This window comes from Aedes albopictus, chromosome 3 (assembly GCF_035046485.1).
Source record: "Aedes albopictus strain Foshan chromosome 3, AalbF5, whole genome shotgun sequence".
NCBI classification, from domain to species: Eukaryota; Metazoa; Arthropoda; class Insecta; order Diptera; family Culicidae; genus Aedes; species Aedes albopictus.
In genome coordinates, this window is record NC_085138.1 from 46,401,185 (window position 1) to 46,429,040 (window position 27,856).

The 27,856-nt window shown below is 41.1% G+C and overlaps 2 protein-coding genes across 3 annotated transcripts in view; one reads left to right on the forward strand and one right to left on the reverse strand.

The window, feature by feature from the left end:
- LOC109401493 (zinc finger protein 271-like) overlaps nucleotides 1–18,533 on the reverse strand; it is a 25,289-nt gene extending 6,756 nt beyond the window's left edge. Inside the window, exons 1-2 of one of the 2 annotated variants that reach the window (XM_062856441.1) lie at nucleotides 17,359–18,533; nucleotides 126–707 (exon numbers count right to left, since the gene is read on the reverse strand). In XM_062856441.1, coding sequence (XP_062712425.1) covers nucleotides 126–707; nucleotides 17,359–18,278 — 1,502 coding nt within the window. In that variant the 5' untranslated portion in view covers nucleotides 18,279–18,533. The remainder of the gene's footprint in view (nucleotides 1–125; nucleotides 708–17,358) is intronic. The other variant, XM_062856442.1, reaches the window with a different exon arrangement.
- A 1,868-nt stretch (nucleotides 18,534–20,401) lies between these two features.
- Nucleotides 20,402–24,742, forward strand: LOC109410464 (zinc finger protein 271). Its single transcript, XM_062842331.1, has 7 exons — nucleotides 20,402–20,839; nucleotides 21,235–22,295; nucleotides 22,352–22,810; nucleotides 22,879–23,794; nucleotides 23,865–23,949; nucleotides 24,021–24,075; nucleotides 24,147–24,742. Exons 1-7 carry the CDS (start codon nucleotides 20,675–20,677, stop codon nucleotides 24,352–24,354), a joined length of 2,949 nt encoding a protein of 982 aa, XP_062698315.1. The 5' UTR covers nucleotides 20,402–20,674; the 3' UTR covers nucleotides 24,355–24,742.
- Nucleotides 24,743–27,856: the final 3,114 nt, after the last annotated feature.

Sequence of the window (27,856 nt, forward strand, 5' to 3'; positions counted from 1 at the left end):
CTGTAAAAAAAAATATAAATTAAGATTTAACAAGAAAACCTACATTTGCAAATATCTCAAATGCACTTGTCGACTTGTTGGGGATGGAATATAATAGCATTGCATTCACAGTCTGTAATACCTACTCGATCTGCTGTTGCTCCTTCGATGGACCAGCCCGAAAAGCGTCGATTCCATGCTGCTTCATGTGCCTTTTCAGATGGTAAGATCTTCCAAAGGCTCTTGCACAAATGGTGCATCGCACGATCTTCTTCAGACGGCCACCAACGTGTTCTATTCCGGCCACCTTAACCAGCATGCTGTTCTTCTTTGTGAAGAACTCCGGTTTTGTAGCATGCAGTCTCAAATGCCGATTCAAGTGATAGGACCTGCCAAAGCTCTTCCCGCAAATTGGACACAGTTTTGCAAATGCTTCCTCCTGTTTCGCCACCGCAGCACCTTCTTCTCCTCCTTCTTCCATTTTTATGTTTGGAATCACAGGTTCCGTCACCGCAGATTTCAACTCTCCTGTATGAGTCTGCATGTGCTTCCGCAGATTGTCCTTTCGGTGGAACTTTCTATTGCAAAGGTCACATTCGTACTGCATAACCGAACTGTGGCTGAGCATGTGACGATTGACATGCGTTTGCCGGGTGAACCCTATGCGACATATTCCGCAACGGAACGGCCTGTCCGGATCATACTCAACGTCATGATTTATTATATTTCTGTTCGAAATCAAAAGAATATGTTTAGCTGTGATGAGGCTACAGCTGTAATTACATGATGTATAGCAGCGATTCTCGTATTTGCAGTGCTTGCGATTTTACTGAACAAATACGAAGCCTAGCATTTATAAAACGTTAGTTTAAGTAACATTAAGAAGCAGTAACGCTTAAAGAAAATTCAGGTTAGAATGGATTATATCTTTATAATTTTTTCATTATGATATCTACATTGAGTTAAATGGCTCTGAAATAGTCATATGATATTGCTCACAAACACTCTTCGAAAGATATCTGAGTAACTGGGTAATCCAATGTCCAATCGAAATGAAATTCAAAGGCGTTCTACTATAATGGTATGGCTTTGATAATGTGCTAAAAGAATCCAACTAGGTTGATAGACGGCTGAGAAATTTATTATGACAGACTTTGTCAAAAATCTTAAAATGTTGAGTTTTGTTACATACGCACACACATACAGACTTTGCTCGGTTTGTCGAGCTGAGTTGAGACTTAACCCTTAGGGCATTGAATCAAAATTGGGTTTTCAAGCAATAGGGTATCGCGCCACTTGGGCGGTGGCTTCTATATTCGTCTGTTTTCCACTATAACTCAGTCAATTTTGAACCAATTGACTTAAAATGTTGTACGATTCTATAACATTCCCCAGAAAACCATTCCCCAGAATGTACCATTCCCCAGAATGTACCATTTCCCAGAAATCCATTCCCTAGAAATCCATTCCCTAGAAATCCATTCCCCAGAAATCCATTCCCCAGAAAAGCTTAATATAATCTGCTAAAAAGCATAATTCGATACACAAACAGTACAATGTTGATCATAATTGTGGTGACGAGCGTCTTAACCATACACCTTTATACAGTACACTCATGCGCGTGCCACATATCCACCCACATTGTGTCACACTATGTGCTCCGCACCGCAGCAGAACAATTAGTCTATTATACACTCTCGTGCGTACCAGACGCGGTTACCACAAGTGGCGACGAGGAGAAAAAAAAAAAAACAACAGTTTGCTAGTTATTTGATTTGCAGATCATTCGCTTCGTGTTTGTTTTGGTGAAATTCAGTAATTAGTGGTAGAAAAAAAAATAAAGTGATGTTTTTTACTAATGATGATCTGCGATGAAAGAAAAAAAAGAAGCTTTCCGCCGTGCGTGGGCTGGAAGTGAAAAAATGATGCTGAGCATGAAAGAAATTTATGCTTGAAAATGGGCATTTTTGATAAATAAATTATTGGTGATTATGTTTCAAATTGTGCTAAGTGGAAGAAAAAATGAAGTAAAACGAAACTATGCAGTGTTGCTGTTGCTAACGCTGCCTTGCAGCAGTTCTGTGTGCAGCCGCTGACCTTGATTTTTTCTCGCGTGCGCTAGAACAAAGAAGATTTAGCCACTGGTCGTGGTCATTGTGTTGTGTGGCCAAGCATGTGAAAAGGTTTGCTAGACAAAGGGGGCAATAAATGAAGCGCGGATGCGTTAGTGTGGTTATTTATGCTGGTGAATTTTGCTGTTTGCATGATTGTCGATGGCTTTTAGCGGCATTGATATTTAATTACTGATTTTACTGTAGGAGCCAGGTGAATATACTAGATGTACTTGATCAGCGTAATCCAGTACAAAAGGTATGTACATTGTTAGTTATTCATGTGTTTTCCTAAGTACTGAAGGATATTCAATCTGATGATATATTTTCTAAAGGTTTCGGTGCACATTTCCGAACGTGCTTGAATTGCTAAAAGTTGATAATGAGAGAAAATATGCATTTTTAGAACTTTGTAATACACGCCAGAATAATTACAAGAAAATGAGTGCTTCTTTAAGAGTTTTGATTATTTTAATCCTGTTTCGATTTTTTAGCATTATCATTGTTGTCATTGAGTGAAGCTGCATCATCTTATAAGAAAAAGAAACCGTAAGTTTATAGGGGACGATCAGAAAAAAAAAGATCTATTGATAATGTGATTTAATTCACTTGAAGTAGCGTTGTTGTGATTGAATTCACTTGAGATATAACTTGAGATATTATATGTGATCAATTTTACTGGAGATCTGGCACATCAACGACATGTCCCGCCCATCGCATCCTGCCATCTTATAGCACCTACGATTTTCGTATAGTTTCGCGATTAGTGACTCATTATTCCTTCTACGCATGACATATTTGATCGTTTACGATAGTTTTGGCACATGATATTTAGATACAATGTTTTCGAATATGAATCATGTTCCATGTATGTATAGTATAAGCGAGTTGTTTCTGAAAGCGAGATGTATTTGGCTTAATTAGTACTGGAACTAGAAGGAATATGCAACCCAATTGTTTAATTAAACAAAAACATTGAAGTATACTTTGTTCTGTTTTTTTTTTGAATATATTACTTGGATTGACAGTGTCTAAGAAAAAAAAAATAAACGTTTGTTTTCTAGTATGACAAATATTTTATCGTAGGGTTTCAACTCGCACACGGAACATTGCATTTGTGATGTTTCGCTGAGGCACATTGTTCTTATCAACGAATCAATGAAATTAGCTGGGTCGAGTAACAAATCCAAATCGAACTTTTAGTCTTCAACGTTACTTGACACCTTCTTCAGTTTTAAACCAGATCCAACAAAGAAAACTAAAGTGTTGCCACACTGTTGTTGCCACCGTCAGTTGTGTGGGCATATAACGGGAAAGGCTCGGAAGTCTAACGGATATTTTTTTCTCTAGGACACTGCATATTCTGTATGTTACCCGCTGTCCAGTGTTAGTAATGGTTCGGTTTGTGGAGCCCCTGGTTTAGTTGTGCCATGTGTTCAGTTGTGATTACGGAATTTCTGGAAAATTTTCTGAACTATACAGATCAAGTTCGCTGTTTTGATGTCCCGTTGTCCAATAAAATATTAGCTTAGTACATGGGTAGGTTCTATAGGAATGTGATTAAATTCACTGGATACGTATGAAGACTTCTGTGTGTACACAAACAAAAGCGTAAAAGAGCATTGTGATTAAATTCGCTACGAAACTACAGAAAGAAAGGTGATTAAATTCACTGGAAAAAAAATGCGAAAAGTATTGGTTGAAATACTGTGTGCATTATTTACAAGCGTCGTGATTAAGTTCACTGAGAGTATACATAGGGTTTTTGATCCCATTCCCGGCACTATACGTAAACAAAATTGTTCAATATCTAAATTCATAACGATACGACCGTTTTCGTTCACTTGCTCCATTTCATTCAGATACCTTATTGCGTGAACTTGTTGTTAACAATGATTGTTGTGAAGATTTTCTGCCGGAAAGTTGAGTTTGAACGAGTTTACTGCACCTAGTCTAGCACCAATTTTCGGCACCAGTGCCGAATTTCCAGCAAAATCAAATGGGAAATCACTCGGCACCCATCTGCGTGCAAAAGTTGTTTTGAGCACTTGTGCGGCTTCAGAGTGAACGTGTACCTTATTGACTGTGGATCTCGTTACGGAAATGTTGCGGGAGATGATTACCTACGGAAGGGCGTTTGGAAAATATGCGGCAAGTGATATTTTGATTTGTTTTGCTGTGAGGTGCCGGGAATTGACGCAGGTGACCAAGTAGTTCGAAACCTTAGAAGATAGTGTGATTTGATTCACTTGAAAAAAAAAAAATAAATAAACAGAGATGTGATTCAATTCACTGGTGGTGGAAAGCAAAGGAAGCTAACTGTTAACCAAATGGAAATAAATGTGATTAAATTCACTGACTAAGTGTAAAGTAGAGTTGTGATTAAATTCACTAACAAAGTTTATGTAGAAGGGCACGAAGAAAATATTTGATCAGTGCACCGGGTTGGTAAGCCTAAGGAAAGCTCGGCCATTCAAAGCAGTATTATATTTTTTTGGTAACATTTTCGTGAGTTTATGGAGAGCGGGATTCAATCTCAAATCTTCATTGAGTAAGATTAGGTTTTATGTATAAACCTGGGTCGTGAACACACCAAGGTACTACAATTTCAATTGAAATATATACAGCGAATTAAAAAATAATGCTTTTAATCTTCAAAGGAAACAAGATGCCGCCGTTATCGCCTGTCTGACAGTTATCATCATCGATGAAACGACAGCCCTGTGTCGTTACTAATGTCACTTTGTTTCGCAAATTGCTGAAGGCAGATAGCATTCGGCGTCATGTATGTTCGAAAATGTAGTCCTTTCAACACATCATCGAACAACATCTTTTGAACAACAAAATGTACATAGGCCAGTATAGATTCTTCGTGAAAAAAAAAGCAAAATTGACAGTGACTAATCCACGGTCTTCCACTCTCAGCCGATTGTTTCTTTTTTTTCTGCAAATGCGGGGACTGTTTGTAGATAATAACATACATATTCATGAACATTCAGTGACCGAAAGTTCACTGGATGTTCAACAGATCTCGCCGGATGCAGGATGCGAGTAGTGATTTTTTGTCAACGTGCCGCAGTTACAGTTTCACATCTCGCTGTTACATGAAGTGTGACGCAATCGTGAACAAGTTCGTCCTTATTCACGCTCGAGGAACCAGATTCACTGGCCTATACATTGTTGAAATCACCCGGATGCGCTGCTGCCATGTCTGAGAATCCAACATCTTATATGTAAATCTTGTATACACAGCATTGTGAATGTGGATACTAGATTGATGTTGGCTGCTGTCAAACCCATTAGGTGGCAATGGTGTTGCCACATTCGTGGGAGGAATAGTTATTCCAGTGTTCATCTGTGCAGCGTATAGTTCATTTACGAACTTTGTTAAAGAAATTGGCCAAGAGTTGGTGTCTTAACACGTGAAGATCATTATCAATATCAACACTTTTGTCGTGTCGGTAAATGACTCAATGAAGTACTGTGATTAGATTTACTGTTACGCACTGGAATTCAATTGATTGATTGATTTAGCTATATTATAGAGACTTTCAGCCCTGGAATTGAAACCACTGTAAGCCAGTAAAAGCGTTGTGATTAAATTCACTAAGGAATGAAGGCGAAAGAGTGGTAGTGTACTCCACACTCGAGGAAGTCTGACAAACGAGGGCATTTAAACCGGATAGGACTAATAAATTGCACTCATGAGATGAATATAAGTATTGTTGTAAATCATTTTACAGGATATAAATATAGTGCTGAAAACTACACTAATATGTCAACGGCATAACATTAAAAAAATGATGGAAGAATAATAACCGAAGACAACGTTCAGCAGAAAAATAGATAAATCCTTGTTGGTTAAGAGGGAAGTACTTTTACCGTTCATTGCGACTGGAAGCAATTGATCTAGGATCGGACACGAGGCCTTCATCTAAGTTTCCATCAAATAATAAAATAAGTAGTTCATGCGAAGGTCCAAGAGCATCTGGACGTGATGAAACATGAAGAAAATGAGCGAAATTTTTAGACCAACATCTTTTAATCCTACTAAGAATTTGCATCTTTGACGTATTTCTACCTCAACTGGAAGGTCATCATCAGTGTCTCATACTTGATTCGAAGCGTAACTACCTTGAAAAACTAACGGAGAAAATAATAAAACTGGGAATGTATGTACCGCGATTGCTTATTATTGGTACATATTTCGGAATTGTAGTTGCTTATCGAGAGGAGTACTTCTAGAGTACGGATACTGGCTTTCTCTGTCTAGTCTAGAATCAATCCAAACAGCTAGTTGATGTTTCGGTAAATAGAGTTTAGTTATAAAAACTATGAGATATAGGGAATTAGATGTTGGCATAGTTACTTAAAGAGGTCATCAAGCTATTTATAAAGATTGTTTGGTTGTTTTATGGTCTGAGTTCAATGACATGCCTGTTATAAACATAAAAGAAATTCATATCTTACAATGATTGCTATCGTACAATTAAGATTTGAGGGTATAATGGCCCACGGTAGATACTTGACTGAAAATAGAAGGTAATACGGAACGAACAATGATAAGGAACAGATGTACTGTAAGTTCAAAGTTTTTATATGTAGTAGAAGACTAAGTTTAATAAATGGATATATCAGGATTTTCTAGAAACGTGCTAGAACGTGCTGATCAGTGGAGTCAATTAAATACCCGAATTATTATTATTTCTCATGGAAAACTTTTATCGAATTGAGTTGTTGATTATTTGTTATAGGGTTTATGAGTCACAGGTGTTTTGATAGTGCTCAACTGCATTGGACGCCTCAAAGCGTTAACTGGACTTGAGAATACATCGAACAAATTCAGATTAAAGAAAGGGGGATGTGGTGACGAGCGTCTTAACCATACACCTTTATACAGTACACTCATGCGCGTGCCACATATCCACCCACATTGTGTCACACTATGTGCTCCGCACCGCAGCAGAACAATTAGTCTATTATACACTCTCGTGCGTACCAGACGCGGTTACCACAATAATGACATGTTATAGGCAAGAATTTTAACATTATAGTGTTATTACGCACAAATATCTATTTCTTATACGGTATATGTAACAAAATAAGGTAAAAAATGTATGCATACATACAAACATATCCACATAAATAATAAAAATATTCTACAATGGTTCAAACGTTTAATTACCATTGTATACAGTTGCATGTTGATTTTTAAACCTATCTTGAAAGTTCACAAACTGTCATCCTTGCTATAAAATGTTTTGTTCTTGACAGATTTGCGAAAATTGTGCTGCACTTGTTTCACGATTAATAACGTTTTAAAAATGATGTGCAAAATTTACACAAGATGCTAATTGACCAGTTTATGGCCGGTTTATATTAAAAAGATTTTTCTGTCGAAAACTTTGAGTTCGGAAAGACTCAACTGACCACGTTGTTCTACGCAAATGGTTGAAGGGATCCATCCCAATGGCTGTTCCTAATTATTCGCTTCAAAGGCCCTTCATTCATGTAGTATGAGAAGGGTTTTTATCATTATTCCAATACTATGGAATAGAAAAAGTGAACATATAAGCAGTTTTAATGCCAACAATTCTTATACAAACTCTAAAATATTTTTAATGAAGGAGGAAAAAAAGTATCATTGTTTTCCTTTCGGCATTCAAAAACCCAACAATATTCCTTCTTTTTAAACAATATTTTTTTTTAGAATTAAGGCAATTAGTAAAATTTTTGAAATTATAATTGCTTACAAAAATTAAATTATAATTGGGTCTCCAGTTAGCCTAGTGGTTAAGGCTATGGATCGCCAATCCGGAGACGGCGGGTTCGATTCCCGTTCCGGTCGGGAAAATTTTCTCGACTCGCTGGGCATAGTGTATCATTGTGCTTGCCTCACAATATACAGTCGGAACCCGCTCGTTGAGCGACAACCTCCACCCAACCAACGGATTCGATTCGCTAGTTGGGTGAAGTGACAGCAGCACAAGGGGCGCGCGCATTGTTTTTTTTTAAATCATGTTTAGGTTGGAAGTAAAAAGTAATTTTTTTTTCAATTTGTTTTACATTTAGAGCAAAATTGATACGTTTTGCAAGATATATATATGGCCAATGCGATAAATAATTATTTTCACCCATTTTTAGTCGGTGAAGTGAAAATATAGATGTTTATGAAACCACCCGGACCAAAATGCAAGCACAAAACGCTTTCAATGATCGACAAAATAAATATTGCCGATGTTTTGCATTTGTTTCGAAGTAATTGTACATATTTTTTTTTAAAGAAATATGAAATAGAAATTCTTCTTGGTTATCAGTAAAGTTTAAGAAACCAAAAACTCATTAGCTCGCCCCTCGGCATTACAGATTGGTTGTCATTTTCAGTTTGACATTGAATTATGACAACCAGGTACTTTTTAGTTGGCTGACAGCTCAACTAACGGAGCCCCAACTAAAAAGTCACCCAACTATTAAGCCCCCAACCAGCGAGTCATGACTGTACTAATTTATGCCATGGCTGGCAAAGAATGCCCTCCAATTAATAACTGTGGAAGTGCTCAAAGAACACTAAGTTGGAGAGAGGCAGGCCAAGTTCCAGTGTGGGAACGTAGAGCCATACAGAAGTAGAAGAAGAAGAAGAAGAAGAATTGCTTACATTTTCAACATAGATGCTCCCTTCCTACACACCAAAATTTTTGAAATGCTTCCAGCACGCCAAAAATCAGCAAAAGAAATTGCTGAATTTCAGCAACATTTTTGCTGAATTTCAGCAAAACTTTGCTGATCAACTGTCAAAATTGCTGGATGGTTCAGCAAGTTGAAAAATAATTGCTGATACTCAGTAATTTGTATTTCTGAATGCAATCAGCACGCCAAAAATCAGCAAAGTTTGCTGATTACCAGCAAAAATATTTTGCAGTGTATCTACATAGACCCTTCTTCTCTACATATAGGCGAATTGCAATTCAGGAAATTATGGGCATTATAACAACCACCACACCGGTGTTAAATTGCTGTTATATCTATTATATATATATTTTTAAATTTCTAAACACCTGTGCTTGTGGTGCCGATAGTTACCTAAACAGGGTGTCGACTCAATTTTGAAAATCAAATTCCCTGACTTTCCCTGACTTTCCAGTCACTTTCACTGAAAATTCCAGGTCATGTAAATCTAATGTCGTTTTCGTTTTTGATTCAGTTCCAACCTGGGTTGGAACTGGATGAGATCACAGTTTCAACCCCAACCCGACTTCGGTTTCGCTTGAACTAAAGTTTGTTTGACATTTGTTTGTTTACACATTATCCGCCAATACAGTTCCAACCCAGGTTCAAAAACGAATTCAACATAAGCTTAAGAGTGTCTACTCATGAAATGAAATTCAATTTTCTGAATTTTCCTGCTTTTTCTAGGAAAAATAGAAAGAAAAAAATGAACTGCACCAATTTTTTTACAATAGGTTTAAGGCATATTTACAGTATTTCTTCAGAATTCTTCTACCTATACGCTGGAAATAACTTTTGACAAGTAAACCGAAAATTCCCTAATTTAGATGAAAGTTCTTTAACCCTAAAAGGGATACCTTCATGGCCTCAGTTTCGTCACCTCGCTGAGTGTGTTCCATCAAAGACGAGCTCTGAAAAGCGCCTGGGGTCCAATGGACCCCAGGTATCCCTTTTAGGGTTAAGAAAACCAACTAACATTTTTTTAAATAACGCCAAACTTACAACTAGGATATTCGAAAGACATTACTCCTAGAACATTATTAGGGTGACATCTTAATGTTGTTTTATTAGTTAGAACTATCAGGTATCAGAAGGCCGGCTCCAGAGGCACGTTATCCTCCATTTGGGACATTTGTGCCATCGCCATACATATGAGCCTATTTTATCATTTACCTGAGGGAGAATGGGACAAGGGATGGGAATTGGGAAAGGGAAAGGTGATGAAATAGGAAGGGGTGCCCTAGAAGAGGGAATGAACGCATAAGCGCAACGAGAGCTCATAGCTCATACCACAACGGGGTTAATCAGTGCCCTGAAAAGGACACTGTAAAACGCATAAGCGTAAAAAGAGCCTATAGCTCATTGGAGGTAGCTTGCGACCTCATGCGATATTCAATATGACATAGAAAGGCACGTCATCAAATGCATCCTCAATATTCAAGAAATCACCCAAGCAAAAACTACGTTTGAGCGAGTGCTTTCTTGAAAACGTATACAACTTTATGTAAAAGAGTCACTGTGGACATCCCAAATTGGGAGACATGTGAGTTCACATGAACAGGCGTGTTAGCCAGACGAACATCACAGATGTGATAATTGACAATGCGTTTCGAGCATTTCAGAAAGAACGACGTAACCAGATAAATCTGGAACTTATTCCTTCTTTTTACAACGCACGCACCCTTTCGGGATAAGACTACAGAGTAATTTCATGCCATGAAAATACCCAATAGAAAACTACAAGAGTTCAAAACATGTTTGAAAAACTCAAATCCCTCTGGAGAAAAATAGGATAAAGCCCCATTTGCTCCAGGAGATTTGAAGTAAGCAGAGCTTTTTAGTGCTCAATAAATCGATTCTATAGCTACAATCCTCGGGGTAGAAGCTAAAGATTCGTAGCTATACAAAAGACTGGTTTATCCGAAGATATTTAGAACTTGAACAGGTCCGAGTTCCATTTAGGAATACCTCTTGCGGCCCGCACAGACCGCAGAGGACAAGCTTCTTTCAAAGCAGTAGCTATGGTATACCACAATGAAGGGCGTTGTAATAACAAAACCATAATGAAACTCTCTTGGAGTAGCAATGGAAGCGAGTTATCCATAAAATGTGATCGCAAGCAATTATTACAGGTTCCCTAGCTTGTTGAGCAGGGACGCCTGAATACGCAAAGTTTGCGAAGGAACACTCCAAAGTGCAAAAAGGTCAAATGGAGACTCCTCATCTGACACATGCCAATCAGTCAACTCATGACAAATTCTGCTCATGCAGAGTTGGGTTAGGTGCAATTCTATGTTAAGTTAACCATGAACTGTACTACCTAAGTATTCCATCAAACTGAAGCATCTCAAATCAATGTTTGAGCTACTTCAGATGCCAAATATCAGCGAAAAGATGCTGAAAACAAGAGCTTGCTTGAAGGCATCCATAAGGAAAGGTTGAAACATACTGTTAACGTTATTCTAAAATAGAGCATGCTCGATGCACGACAGTTCATCTATAATGAAAAAAGCAAAGATAGGTTCACAAGGTAACCTAGACAGAAGTTACCCTACGAAAATGAACTTTTTGAAGTAGATCCACTTGGGCTACATACGCTTTTTACGCTGAAAATTGATCTGAGGTTTCCCTGCCGTAGCCACTACCCAAACTAGACAGGATAACGCACTTCACAATCACAGCACAAACAGGAAACATCAACGACGAACCAAATCGTGGTCAATTGAAAAACGCCAATGGCGAATACGCATTAAGCGAACCCATATAGGCAGTAATGTAAGCTAATTAACAACATTTGAATAACCCCGCCCTTATTTAGCCTCAAATTTGAGACTTAAGAAGGGCAACTGATTATCTCGGAGAAACGCAAGGTCCACTGCACCATTGCTCCGGTTAGCGCAGTAAGGGCGTAATACTGTGGAGGACGCCCTAATTCTCCACAGGCTCCGTTTGTGGTTAGGTTTTTATTAGACCCCCCTAACCATTCATTCTTTGGCACGGTAAGCATAAAGCCGCATAACACCATGAATTGGGGTCACCTGTTTAGTGGACTCTTACCACTGGATCAGGCGGTCCGTAGTGTTATTCTTAGCCAATTGAGACAACCGCTACCGACACTACACAGCTATCTAGGCTGATCGGGAAAAGAAGTTAACATTGATGGTCAACTTCCAAACGAACCCGAACAACCGGCAAACAACCAGGTTCAAAAACGAATTCAACATAAGCTTAAGAGTGTCTACTCATGAAATGAAATTCAATTTTCTGAATTTTCCTGCTTTTTCTAGGAAAAATAGAAAGAAAAAAATGAACTGCACCAATTTTTTTACAATAGGTTTAAGGCATACAGGTCGGACTCGATTATCCGGAGTCGGATACAGATGCTTCTCAAACGTATATCTGGGGAACGGAATGATTTGTAAAGGTGAAATTTTGACATTTTATCAAGCCAACTTTGATTATTGGTTAGTCAAATTTCCAGCTTCTTACAGCATTGCGTTTGTGAGATATTGTTTTGGGAAACGCCAGAACCGGACTCCGGATAATCGAGTCCGACCTGTATTTACAGTATTTCTTCAGAATTCTTCTACCTATACGCTGGAAATAACTTTTGACAAGTAAACCGAAAATTCCCTAATTTAGATGAAAGTTCTTTAACCCTAAAAGGGATACCTTCATGGCCTCAGTTTCGTCACCTCGCTGAGTGTGTTCCATCAAAGACGAGCTCTGAAAAGCGCCTGGGGTCCAATGGACCCCAGGTATCCCTTTTAGGGTTAAGAAAACCAACTAACATTTTTTTAAATAACGCCAAACTTACAACTAGGATATTCGAAAGACATTACTCCTAGAACATTATTAGGGTGACATCTTAATGTTGTTTTATTAGTTAGAACTACTTCAGATGTTCAGATTTTGTGGCTGCAATTTTGTCGCAAATTTCGCATGTTCATAATGAAAAAGTCTCAAAATAAAATCCGTCAAGCACTCTACGAAAATCAAGGGGAATGACATATCCTTTTCTAACCGGAATATCCGCATTTATCCGTTTCTAACCGTCGCTAACCACGTCCAACCGCTGCTCACTTAGCAGCTCGCTTAGCAACGGTTAGCGACGGTTAGAAACGGATAAATGCGGATATTCCGGTTAGAAAAGGTTATGTCATTCCCCTTGACGAAAATCCTTCAGCAAGAATTTCATCCAAAAGTTCTGCAATAGTATTTCTGATATTAATGTAAATAAGTACAGTAAATGTATTGGGAATATCTGAATGCACTTTAAAATTTTTCCTAATTTGTCAAGAACACCTTCATAAATCGTGTAACTTTCCATGTAAAATTCAGAATGTGTTTTTTTTAGAATTTAACCCACATAGGTATCTTTAACAAACAATTAAACCTGCACATAATACTATCTGGTATTCGTTATTGATAATATCGGATGTATTCGTGAGTTATCAACACAGATATTTTGCCGTATCAAGAAACACTTCAAAAGTGCATCCAAATTTAAAATTTTACATAAATTTAAATAGTAGTCTATTCGAGGACACGATAGAAAACTATTATGAATCTTGGAGAAAAATCTAAAGTATGCTGTTTCAGGATGTCACCAAATCATGTCACGAGTAATCTAAAAAAAATCATTTGAATCCTGTGAGGACTATGTCAGAAGACCATTAAAGATGGCGTTTGGATACAAAATAAAACTTGTGAAAATTTGAGAAAGACATGCGAAAAGCCTGGTAAAGATTTGTCAAGGAAAGTTTGCTTAAAAGTTTTAGAAAATTCATTGGAAATTGTATTTGCAAAAGAAGACTACTTCAAGGATCTTGGTAAAATATTTCAGATTTTTTCTAGGGTTTAGATATTACCATGAGTTAAAAATGTATTAAAAAGGTGTGAAGTAACTTGGGTATCCAGTTCTCTAGTGCATATTTAAGGCACAGACAAACAGACGTCTCACTCTACTCACTTTCCATCGTTTCACTTTTTAACGGATTATTCAAATATACCGTAGTTCGCAAATCGCTCGCTCATGGCGCTCGCATCGTTTTTGCTCCTGTTTGACGTTTGTTCACTACCGCCATCTACTCAGTAGATTTGCGTACCACATCTTAATTAGCATTGGGCGATTATGTTTGCGTGACGATCATTTTTATCGCATTTTGTTCCAAGTGACACGTCTGTTTGTCTGTGTTTAAGGTTTTAATTGCCTTTAGAAGTGCTTAAAGAACACTAAGTTGAAGAGGCAGACCAAGCTCTACTAGGAGCGTAGATCTAGAATGAATCAGATGAAGTACTACGCAATCATCTCGGGAAAATTTTCCTGGGATTATTACTCAAGTTTCAGCAAAGATATCTCTAGAAAATAATAAAAATCACTAGTGGTCTAAACAACAAACTTCTGGGCATCGGAAGGCTGTACCCACCAATAAATTCATTAGAAATCCATCAAGAAGCAGGAGTAAGGCATTTTAAAACAATATCACCGAAGAATGGACCAAAAATTCGCCAAATATTACATTGAGTATAGTGTCATGTACTTTATATTTTAGCTTATTAACCGAACTTATAATTTTGTTATGAAATAAGGCTTAATGATAAAATTCAGAATAGCATTACGTTAACTGAATGCTACAAAAATCAGGAAGAAATTAATACATTGATTTGATCGTAAATCAGAATTATAAACGTTACAGTTTGAAGAAACAATTTAGCAAGTTTTTAAAATTCCATAACATGTTGTATAACTCGAATACATCGTTTTATGATGATCGTGAATAAATTTCCCTGACCATCAACAAAATTCCCTGACTTTCCTGATTTTCCAGGTCCAAAAATAAATTCCCTGACATTCCCTGACTTTCCAGGTTTTTCCAGGTAGTCGACACCCTGCTAAACCAGCGGTTTTCAGATCGTGCACCGCGGTGCACTTGATGCACCGCATAGCCATGACAAGTGCACCGCAGCACTTCAGAAAATTCTTCCATATTTAAGTTTAAATTGAAATTCATTCCCTATTTCATGACAAATAATTCGAAATAATTAGAACAACTGAACTATTGCAAGGTGCTCCTAGGGATTGAGAGTAGAATTTCCATTATCCCAGCCGACGAGTTAACCTTGAATACAGCATAAACCGTCTCGCGAAGAATCATGGAACAAGTCTGCCGAAACTCTTCTAATAAATATCATATTTTCAAAGAGCTCGTAATGAATGTTCACAAGTACACCCTACAAGGCATTCGCAATGTATCTTCAATGAATGCGTTAAAAAAATCTCTGAAGAAATCTTACTAATATTTCTGTAGCTTTGCTCAATACCAGAGAATGAATCTATTACTGATCTCGAAGTCAGGTGATCACAAATCCTTCCGAATTAACAAGAGTGCGTGGAAGGAATTTATCAAAAATATTGTAAATGTATTCCAAAGCTCTGAAAATAAAACTGCCAAGTGTCTTGCTAGATTTTTTTTCAGAAATTCAGTAAAACTCTTGGAAAAACGTCCATCAAAAAAATTCTAGTAGCGATTCCCTAACCTCAAACCTACATGTCCAACGAACGTCAATTCTTGAATGTTGTCATCAAATTAGCTCGTAATTTGTAGAAAATCACGAGGATTGTTGTTTCCGTCCATTTTCAATTAGATTCTGATACTGAATTCTTCGCAAATTCCAGTCTTATAATCGTTGAACACGTAAAAAGTGAGGTTACGAGACGCTACTGCTAGAAATAATTCAGTAGTCTAAGAAGGACTTCACCGAGCTTCTTAAAAAAAAAAACAAAACACCACTAATTCGGCTCAAGATTTCATTCAGCATTTATAAAGATCTTGAAAGTTTCCAGAAACATTCTGAGAAGAAATATTCTAAGTCGAATAACTGTGTTACTTCATTATGCTCCGATAAGTGATGAGTAAACGTAAAACAGTGTCATAATTGGTGGGGGAAACACTAATAACGAGTGTATGCACCTTGGAATTGCTATGAAAAATACGACAGCTTTTTTAACGAATTTGGAATTGTTTTTTTAACAATATTTAACATGTGCACCGCGGAGCGATTTATTTACAAAAAGTGCACCGCGAGCCGAAATGTCTGAAAACCCCTGACCTAAACATTGTAACTCGAAAGAACAGCCTATGTAGAAAAGAAGGGAAAATCTATGTTGAAAAAGTAAGCAGTTAATTCCAATAATTGTACCAATTGACTAAATTCTAAAAAAAAAAACTTGTTTAAAAAAAGGAACAGTGTTGGGGTTTTGAATGCCGAAAGGAACACAATGTCACCACAGACAAACAGACGTAACACTTCGAATATTTTTCGATTCAAATTTTAGTCTCGGAAACAGGTTCGCTTAATTCTAAAAGGATTGAATTTGACCAACCATCAACTAGGTGGCAGTAGTGAGCAAACGTCAAACTCGAACGAAAACGATGCGAGCGCCGCGAATTGGCAGTTGGTTAACCCTCAAATTTTCAAATAAACCGTTAAATCGATGTACGATGGCAATTATCAGAGTGTTACGTTTCCTTCTTCGTTAAAAAAATGTTTGAGTCGTTGTTATAACAATTGTTGGCATTACAACTACTTATATGTTCATCAACACTTTTCCCTTCTTTTGCATAGGCTTTTCAGGAAATTATCGGTATTGCAACTGCTTACTTTTTAAACATAGATTCTTTTTTGCTTAGGCTGTTCTTTCGAATTGCACTTTTCAGGAAATTATGGGCATTACAGCCTCCACCGGTGTTAAAATTGCTAAAATATTTGTTTAATATTTTTTTTAAACACCTGTGCTTGTTGTGTCGATAATTACCCGAATAGTGTAACTCGAAAGAACAGCCTATGCAGAAAAGAAGGAAAAAACTACGTAGAAAATGTAAGAAGTTTTGATGCCGATAATTTACTGAAAAGTGCAATTCGAAAGAACAGCCTATGCACAAAATAAGGGAAAATGTATGTTGAAAAAGTAAACAATTGCGATGCCAATAACTATACCAATAGCCTAAATTGTAAAGGAAAATCATGCTTATTTCCAAAGTTTTTCATGTCAAATAAAAATTTTTGGCAGGATGTTTCTTCCGGTGATTTTTTACTAATAAATATTTGATTTTTAGCGATTAATATAAGCCATTCAGAAATAAAACAATAGTTTTATTTTCTTTCTGGGGAATGGTATATTCTGGGGAATGGTACATACTGGGGAATGGTTTTCTGGGGTATGGTACATTCTGGGGAATGGAATTCTGGGGATTGGTTTTCTGGGGAATGTTATAGAATCGTTGTACACGGGTAGATACTATACCTATCTCACCACATTCCAAAAGTTGTGTCAATTAGTTCAAATTTGACTGAGTTATAGTGGAAAACACCGCCCAAGTAGCGCGATTCCCTATGTATACCTATCTCATGAATGGATGTAAGAAGGGTAAAAACAACTCAGTAAATATACCCACACGATTGAGAACCGCTGCCGTATCATGTTTTATCCCCTTAACAAGTCGACACCTTACAAGCAATGCATATTTATGTTACTTACTTTTGCGGAATCGGTTCCTTCCCTGGATGCTCTTGCTCCATATGCTGCACATACTCGCCATAACTATCAATGGTAAATTTCGCCTCGCAGTGCTCGCACTGAACGTCTTCATCGTGAACCTTAACATGCCTTGACAGATGGTATGCGGTGGTGAAGATTTTTCCGCACGTCGGGCACTCCTTCAGTTTCACCTCCTTCGGTTCGTGCTGCTTCACGTGATTCGTGATTCCACGCCTATCCGTGAACTCCTTATCACAGGAATCGCATGCAAACTTCCCACCTGCTATCCTTGTATAGCCGTGTCCCTTCCTACCACGGGTTTGGTTCTTCCTTGGCCTTTCCTCTTCCAATTCCGTTTCCTCGATCAGTTCCTCTAGGTTTTCTACCTCGTAGTCAAGGTCGCTATCGCGGTCATTGTCCCCTCCGAAGTCCTCCCGATCGACATCATCCCCATCGTCATCCAACGCCTCAATTATTCCTTCGTCCGCGTCATCCACCTCTTGGATGCCGTCGCCCAGCGCCACGGCAAAGCACTTCTCCCCGATCAGTGGATCCGCATCCACCAGCGAAATATCCGGCTTAATTTCGAACATCTCCACTTTCACAACCCCATCCAGCTCCGACGACCCGTCCATCTTCCTCCGGGAAATGTACTCCCGCAGCAAGCGATCGCTCTGCTCGGATCGCTTGAGCACTCCGTAAGCCGTATTGATGTCCCCGACGCACGGCGGACACAAGTGCTGGGGCATCCCGTCGTTGTAGTAGATCTGCAGTTGCGTACAAACGGACATCATCTCATGCAGCGAAACGCCATTTCCCTGCATGTTGTCGAATATCGATTGCAGGTTGGGGTGTTCCTTCCGGCACGATCTGCAAATTACGGTGAGATCGTAATCGCAGCTCATGTCCATCACTTCCATCGTTCAGGCAGAGGTTGTGGATGCTTGCGCGGGGTGTGGAGGCGTCTGTCGAGCTGCACCGCAGTGGCGTCTGCTGATTTTTACGCGAAAACCGTTTCACAAACTAAAATTTTGTTATTATCCATTGTCACACTGTGTTCACATTCACTTTAAAACATAAAATAAACAATAAGGAACTATTTTAGTAGCAAAAATTCATAAAAATTAAAGCGAATCAATTTTTTTGCATCCACTTTTTAAAGTTTATTTTCTACTTTTGACGTTTACACTAATTCGCATTCTTTTGACTCACCCACTGTAAATTCAATGGATATACCGTACGAGAGGCAGTTGCGGCAACAAAATCTTATGGCTGTTTTTGTTCAAGCGTTTGCCTGAATCTCGGCCTGAATGGACTTAGGGCCGATTTCTTCACCCTATAGCTTAAGCGTTAAACAAAGCGTTAAACCAGGTTTAACCATATGGGTAAGCCTGGCTTACCGGTTAAGCTGAGGTGAAGAAATTGAAGATTAGGGTCTGTTCCAAGCCAGCGAATCGTCGTGAAGGGCTTGCGTCGTGACGAAAACAAAATCTTCATTCGGTTTGTTTCGCTCTTCGTCCAATTGCGTCTATCCGCCAAGCTATCCGCCGGAGTCAATGTTGCCACCAGCAACACACAAAAAATGATTTTGATAAAAAAAATAATTGCATCTGGAATCAAACAATGAACCTCTAGATTGCCAATCCAGCACTCTTACCAACTGAGCTAGTGAGGTTTCACACGATCATAAGTGCTGAAACGCCAATAAAAGCTATTCCCAGTTGGCGTTCGCTTGGCCCGTCGTCGCTCGTATCCAGGGAACAAAGAGGACGATGAAAAAGTTGGTGGGTGACTATTTATGATTTTGCTTCGTCGTGAAGCCCGCAGTCGGCGACGTAAAGGCTAAGGCTAATCGTCACCGTTGTTCTTTCGAACGAAGATTGTTTTATTGTTATCTTCACGCAGTGGTGACGAGAAGGACGATTGTGAACCCTGGACCAAGGGAAAAGTAGTGAAATTCACAAAAAATCCGGATCTGCCATTCCCCTCGGATCCTTGGCTTCGCTTGAAAGATAACTTTGGAATGTGACTTCTGTTTGACTACGGCATTAACATGTCTAAAGGGTCTAACTCGTTTTGTAAACAAACATTGTTTCTGTCGCTGTAGGGTCTATCTCAATCCGACCACGCATCTGGGGGCCGTTATCAGAAAGAGCGAAGATAGATCTTTCTGATAACGGCCCCCAGATGCGTGGGTGGATCGAGCTAGACCATACAGCGACAGAAACAATGTTTGTTTACAAAACGAGTTAGACCCTTTAGACATGTTAATGCCGATGAGTTTTTTTTTCGTTTTGACAGGTTTTGACATTTCTCTTTCGTAAAACCTTCCTTATACTGGAGTGCGTTCACAGTAAAACAACCGTGAGCAAGACCGTGAGCAAGGGGAATGACATATCCTTTTCTAACCGGAATATCCGCATTTATCCGTTTCTAACCGCCGCTAACCGCGTCTAACCGCTGCTCACTTAGCGGCTCGCTTAGCAACGGTTAGCGACGGTTAGAAACGGATAAATGCGGATATTCCGGTTAGAAAAGGATATGTCATTCAAGGGGAATGCAAGGGGAATGACATATCCTTTTCTAACCGGAATATCCGCATTTATCCGTTTATAACCGTCGCTAACCGTGTCTAACCGCTGCTCACTTAGCAGCTCGCTTAGCAACGGTTAGAAACGAATAAATGCAGATATTCCGGTTAGAAAAGGATATGTCATTCCCCTTGATGTCATTCCCCTTGACCGTGAGCGCTTTCAAATCGTTGGAGGTTTGGACACGGTCAGAAACGGATAGTGATGGATAGATTGGAGTTTGGGAAGGATATGAACAAAATAATTTCTTTGGAGCTATCTCGGGAGCTATCATGCGGGGATTTGGAGTGAACGTAGCGAAATTCTCAAAAAAATCCGGTTGTGCCAGTTCTCTCGGTTTGACCTTCTTCCACCTGAAACAAACGCTTGAAATATACTGGAACGATCATCCGCTATATTTCGTACAGTGTATAACTCTACAAAGGCCATATAATTTCCGCTGGGTCTCGACAAAGCAAAACCAAGCCGCGTCGAAAACGTCAAAAATTTCGCAGACTGCGGAGGTGAAAATCCGTCTGTAAAGAGAAAATTGATTGCAAAATAGTCTTTCCCCAGAATATTGTGCAAATTATGCTGTGGTTCTGTTACTGAAAAGTGTTTCGACTAGTGCACCATCAGGAGATCCTTCCCCCAAGTATGGATTTGACGTGAACCGGAACGGAGTGATAAGGTGAAAAGTTTTTCGGAATCTCTGGCTCCTGGTTGCTGCTCCCCATCAAAACAAAATGGATCCCAGCAGCAGCAGCACCAGCGGTAGCAGTGAATACGATTTTGCCAGGATATGTCGATCCTGCCGCAAGGAGGACTACTACTCGCAGACCATCTTCGATTCCGTCGGCAGCAACGGCATCAGGCTGGATGAAATGCTCGCCAGTTGCGTCCACAAGCAGGTTGGTTCCGAGGGTGGATGTTTATGCTTTTATTTATATCTACCGTTGAGTGGGGTGAATTTGAATCATATCACAGTCGAACCACAGACAAACAGACGTCTCACTCTACTCACTTCTCATCGTTACCCTTTTTAACGGTTAGTTCAAATATTTTGTAGTTCGCAAATCGCTCGGTCACGGCGCTCGCATCGTTTTTGCCCCTGTTTGACGTTTGCTCACTACTGCCACCTACTGAGTGATTTGCGTAACACAGCCTGGTTAGCATTGGGCGATTATGTTTTCGTGACGATGATTTTTATCGCAATTTGTTCCAAGTGATACGTCTGTTTGTCTGTGGTCGAACTGTGGCTTGAGACTTGTTCTCAATGAAATCGTTCTCTGTTTTTTTTTTTCAGATCCCCAAAAACGACGGAATGCCGGACCGACTGTGCCGGAAGTGCGTGTGGGATGTCACAGCCGCTTATGATTTCCAGCAGCGCTTCACTGAAAGTGATGCCCTACTGCGAGAATACTTATCCCGTCGGAAGGTCTTACCGACAGTCGTAGTACGGGATGATGCCACCAGTGGAGACGTTTCTGTGAAGATGGAGATGATCGATATAAAGCAGGAGTTCCCATATGGAGATCTAGATCCTCTTCAGGAGCAGAACGAACGGGAACAGGCGGCACTCGCTCCAATACCGGAGGCAATTACCGTGTTGAATGTTGACGAAGCCGAAGGGGAGTATATGGAAGCGGATGTGGATCCAAGTGGGTTCGACCATTACAGCGATATGGACAACGACGGCGGGAACGTCAGCTCGGGTGACGAAGACGAGGACAGTAAGCCATTGATGTCGCTAATATCGGAAGAGAGTAAAGCAGAGATGGAAAGATTGATAGCTACCGTCGTGGCGGAAGCAGGTGTGACAATGGATCCCAACTCGACAACCTGTCCCATCTGTTCGAAGTCATTCCCTAAGCGGTACCATTTGAATCGTCACATGCGATGCCATTTGACAAGTCCGCAGTTTGTTTGTGACCTGTGCAACACCGGATTCACCCGACGGGAACATCTCTATCGGCACATGAAGACCCACAATCCATCGGAGAAGAAACTGGAGTGCCCTCAGTGCCACAAGCGGTTCATCCGGAGGGATCACATTCGGGTTCATTTGAAAACGCACAACATGACGCCGGAAGGCATTGAAGAAGTTATGCAATCCTTCCCGGTGGAAACACCGGACCGAAAGCGAGCCGACAAAGAGGACGATTCGGCGGAACCCAAGGGTCCCAAAGAGTGCCATGTGTGTGGGAAGAAGTTCCTCAGGGCGTTTCGCCTGAAGCGACATCTGCTGACCCACGAAGCGGACATCGAGTGCGGCCATTGCGATAGGAAGTTTGCCGCGGTGTCCTACCGTGACTACAAGAGCCATATGGAAGCGGATCATCCGGGACTGCCGTTGCAGCCGGAGAAGTAAGTACATGAAGCGTAAAATGTGTTGAATTCTGAACTTGTTTATTTTTTCGCAGGATAATCGAAGGAGACGATTCGGATGAGCGCCCGTACAAATGTGAGCTGTGCGATCGGGCGTTCCAGCGGAAGACGCACATGACTCGTCATATGACCATGCACTTGGCTAGTAGGCAGTTCGAGTGCAGCGTTTGCCAAAAAGCGTTCAATCGGAAGGACAACCTTCAGACGCATCTGCGAATGCACGTCAAGGACGGAGTGCTGATCGAGGAGCAAGTCCAACAGATATTGGAAGAGAAGGAACGGGATATAAAACAGGCACTAGCCAGGGGCGAGCAGATTAAGAAAGAAGGCGGCGTCGACGAGGCGGATGATGATGACGATGGGTTAGATGACATCTTTAAAAAGCCGGAACTGGCGGAATCGATGAAGCGGAAGCAGTGTCCGTTCTGCAGCCGCACGTTCAATCGGTTCTACCATCTAAAGCGGCACATGAAGCTGCACGGAATCGGAGTGGAGTAAGTACTATTGAGTCCAGCACTTGGGTCTGTCTTTTCAATTGATTCCCATATTTTTCCCGTTTAAGTCCAAACGAAAAATCCAAGGACGACATGGACGAAATTGATGATAAAATGAAAGCCGTTTGTCGCATTTGCGATGCCACGTTCGATAAAATAACCCCTTTGCGGAATCACCTTCGTATCCACATGAATCCGGAAAGCTTCAGTGAGCTGAACATCCGTTCGAAGCCGTATCTGTTTGAAGAAGGTTTCATCGTGGAGAACTATGTGGACTATTTGGTGCAGAAGATTTGCGCCTGGAATGTGAGCCGATTCTATATGATCATTGAACCGGATGGGGAAGAGTTGTGTCTGAGTGATTCGGATTCGGAACCGGAGGAAGGCGACGAGCCGTTGGATGGTATCGTTCGTAGGGAGCACACGTGTCTAGTGTGTCAGCAGAGCTTCCCTCGGATCAAGCAAATAATGGAGCACGCCCAGAGCACTCACCAAACGGAACAGCTGCTGAGTTGTATGCACTGCTCAAGGACGTTTCCGAGTAACGATCTCTTGGTGCGCCATTGTAAGCTCCAGTGTGAGAATCAGCACAAAAAGTTCTTCTGCAGCTTCTGCGGTGAGCGATTCATGTGGCAGATCAGTCTCAGCAGGCACACCAAACAGAAGCACGACCAGAAGGAGAACAAGTTCTTCTGCGAAGTGTGCCATCGTGGGTTCGCTCGGAATGAACACCTGCTGCGGCACTACCGGGTCCATGATCCATCGGAGAAGAAATTCGAATGCCCGCACTGTCAGAAGAAGTTCAACCGGAAGGACAACCTTCGGTCGCACATTAAGATCCATACCCGGGGACCGAACGAGGTCAAAGAACCGACCCATCTGTGCGTGCTGTGCGGCAAAAGTTTCACCACTTCGTTCAACTATACGGTGCACATGCGGCGACACACCGGAGAGCGGCCATACAAATGCGATATCTGCGGAAAGGTATGTGAAATCATTGTTGGCTATCTGAAGTACGTGTGATCATACCTCATGAGTATTTTCATAATTTCAGGGCTTTCCTCGAACGCTTGATATGCAAAGTCATCGTCGGACGCACACCGGAGAAAAACCCTTCAGTTGCGAAGTTTGCGGGAAAAGTAAGACCGATTTCAATACACCTGTTGTATGTACTCCGGAAAACTTTACGCGTGGCCATTTATCTTTCCAGGTTTTTCGAGATCCTGTCGACTGGTGCTTCACCGAAGAGTGCACACCGGAGAAAAGTAATCTTGTCTACTAACGGAGACTTATCCAACCCAACTAACACTTTCTTACTTTCCACCCCACTCGATAGGCCATACAAATGCACCTACTGCGAGCGGGCATTCGCCCAGCCGAACGATCTGACGCTGCACATCCGGCGGCACACGGGCGAAAAACCGTACGTGTGCGGCATCTGCAACGAGCGGTTCATCCAGGGGACGGCCCTGCGAGCCCACCAGCGCACGGCCGGCCACTACGAGGAGCGCAAGTACGAACGGTACACGCTGGCGTCGCAATAGTTCGGACTTTTTGGATGTTTGTGTATTTATTTTCCTGTAAGCTTAAGAGTAGTATGATATTGTGACTCGATTTAACCCTCTAGCATCTGGATTGCATTTATCCAAGTATCCCCCCATCCGTTCTCATTAACTTGCTGGGTATCGCACGGCGGATTTCAAACGATGGCGCTGGTCTCAGTTAAGAATAATTTTGCTCTTGCGAGTGTGCACAGCGGTTCTGGTTAACCTTTCGCAGAAAAAAAGCACCGAGCATAATTGACTAGTAAACTGTCTGTAATCGCATAAATGCCCCATTTGAATAGGAACACAACAAATATGGGACTGATGTGCGATTACAGGCTGTGAAGTATTCCCTCACAGTCATCATCACATACATATATCGAATTAGCGAACTGTGTATGTTCAATCAATGCCGAAATCCTTTCCGGTTGCTGGGATTCTTGTTTCTTGGTAGGCTTCTACGAGATATTGAAGACTTTTTTTTGCTTCTAAACCATCTGCTCAACAGACACCCGGACAGCAGGTCCAGGTAGTGTGGGGTTAAGGACCATCTTCTACCAAAGCATAATAAAAAAGTGAAAGCCAGGACTACTCTTTCCTCGACTCACTAAACAACATTCCCATCGAGATTCCCATGGTTGCCAAACCTTTCATCTCTCCGGAACCACCAAGAAGGCATTGCTTCAGAGAGGGGCTAGTGCACATCGCAGCCTCAAGGTTAGCTGTGTAGCCTGCATCAACGATCATCGATGATTCGCTTTGGAGCGTCCACCTAGGTAGCTAGCATGCTTAGTCAGTTTCCCGAGTGGTCCTCACCACTCCCTTTGTTCGCGGAAGGCAGGCAGGGTCGACACCACGCCTGCTTCCAACTGCACAGCGAGTATCAAGAACTGATACCACGCGCACAGCAATTTGACCTTCCCGTAAGTAAGGCCCTATCAGCCAGCACACACAAGTACATGCCGACATGGGGCCTCCGCCTGTCTCGAGCTTGCCGAGAATCCCTTTTCAACCGCGGGCTCGGATCCTACCCAGTAGACCGACGCCACGACAACACCGCTACCAGGATGTTCTCCCCGCGGACACTTAATCGCAGTAAGGGTCGATTTAGATCGCAGGGCACCGCTATGACCTACGTAGCCGACTCCGAACCCTTGGACCACCTCTTGTATAGCGTATGCACTAGCCATTCTCCGAGTCTACGCGCCACCTCCTCTGTAGCTCCCAAGACGATGTGGCCAAGCTCATCCGTACACATCCTCTGGACAAGATTGTCCGGAGTTATGTCCTCCCCGTATGTGGCAAGCATACGGTCACGTATGTTCATACCACCTTACCAAGACTGGCAAAAGTTTCAGGCACCCGACTGCCTAATGTATTGTTCTGTTTTCATCACAAATTCTATCGATCGGTAGCTTTTTCGGAATTCGCACTCCGTTCATAGAGGTATGTCTATATCGCGGCGTGTTCTTCCTATTAGCTTTTTCGATCTTATAGGATAGAACACTTTTCTTTTTTGTGCCAAACTTTTCATATCATATGCTGATTTATCGACCGTATTCTATTAATAACTTGATGATTTTGTGGCTATATCGGTCTCTTTCTACTCATAGTATAAGGGAGTAGAGATCAAAGTGGATAATGAAATGATAGATATGATAGAATTCGCTAGGTAGCGAACAAGTGTGAAAATTTTTATAGAAGGTGAAATTAGGCAAGTAGGCCATGTATTGAACGAATACATCGAATGCGTGAAACTTCTGCCGTGCGACCTGTGCTTTTAAACAGATCGGCTTGGTTGGTAGTTCATACCACCTTACCAAGACTGGCAAAAGTTTCAGGCACCCGACTGCCTAATGTATTGTTCTGTTTTCATCAACGATGTAGATACTGTCGGAAGCAACCATGGCCTGAAAGGATCCGAATCAGGTGGAATGTTACTTCCCTATGGCTTCAGACTCTAGTTTAATTTAAAAACACTTCACTAATACTTTACTTTTGCAAAAGAAAATAAAAAAATGAATAACTCTTTTAAAGAAAAACTAGAAAGGACGAGCAAATTCCTTTTAATTCTACTACTGTGCTTATCTTCGGACAGATAGGCCTATTTCGTCTGTGACTTACAGACTTCTTCAGTGTCAAGTGCTCGACTGAAGAAAACCTCGCATTCGTTGTGGTATTTATACTAGAAGTGTATGTGTAGGTACGTGTGTGGGTAAAAGTGTAGGTATAAAAATGTAGGTACAAAATTGTAGGTACAGTTTTGTAAAAAAAAGGGGTGTATCTACCTGTTAGAAAACAGGGTGTCAATAAGATACCTAAAGCTAGGAAAATTCCTACCGATTTGGTAGGTAGTCAATTGGTGTTTGTTGTGTTATTTTTTCCTGCCGATTTGGTAGGTAGTCAATTTGTGTTTTGTGTATTGTGTAATGTTTTGTGTGTGTTAGGTAAAAATTTAAACAGCCACGTGTACCCATGGCGCCTGTTAACCCAACTATCCTCCCTGTTTCTGACAAGCCTGGGGAAAACTCCCTCGTCCGCGGCATTTCTGCATAGCAGACCTGAATATTGCGGGAGCCTCTACAATAGCTACTTTTAAGGCCAGGTTCGGAACTCGGGCCTTACCTACGCTAAGGGATTTTGCTATCCCCACAAGTTCCACATCGATGACCCTCTCCTCATCGCCAGCCTACGAAAGGAGGTCAAGGACTAGGATCATGATGCGGAAAAAGCCCCTCGGTGATCTCCTTCAACATCTCTGGAGATTCTTCCACCTGCGAGGGCTTGACCTTGGCCTAGCCGCCTCTTCCTCTACCCGTTGCCTGCTGTTTGTGCTCATTCTGCGAATGGAGTGACGTGAGAAAAGTCGGAGTCGTATATCGAGGTGAGAAATCTCGACTCGAATGAGGTGACTCTCCATTTGATTTACACGGCGAGTCACTTCATTCGAGAGTGGATTCTTCATCTCGATATACGACTCCGACTTTCCTCACGTCACTCCATTCGCAGAATGAGCACAGTTGTTGTAGTCGATACTGTAGCTAACAGCCAGGTGGTCGCTGTGAGTGTAGCTATCGTTTACTCCCTAGTTTGAAATACTTGTTAGACCAAGACCTGCTAGATGTGCTCATTCTGCGAATGGAGTGACGTGAGAAAAGTCGGAGTCGTATATCTGTGCTCATTCTGCGAATGGAGTGACGTGAGAAAAGTCGGAGTCGTATATCGAGATGAGGAATCCACTCTCGAATGAAGTGACTCGCCGTGTAAATCAAATGGAGAGTCACCTCATTCGAGTCGAGATTTCTTACCTCGATATACGACTCCGACTTTTCTCACGTCACTCCATTCGCAGAATGAGCACAATCGAGATGAGGAATCCACTCTCGAATGAAGTGACTCGCCGTGTAAATCAAATGGAGAGTCACCTCATTCGGGTCGACATTTCTCACCTCGATATACGACTCCGACTTTTCTCACGTCACTCCATTCGCAGAATGAGCAC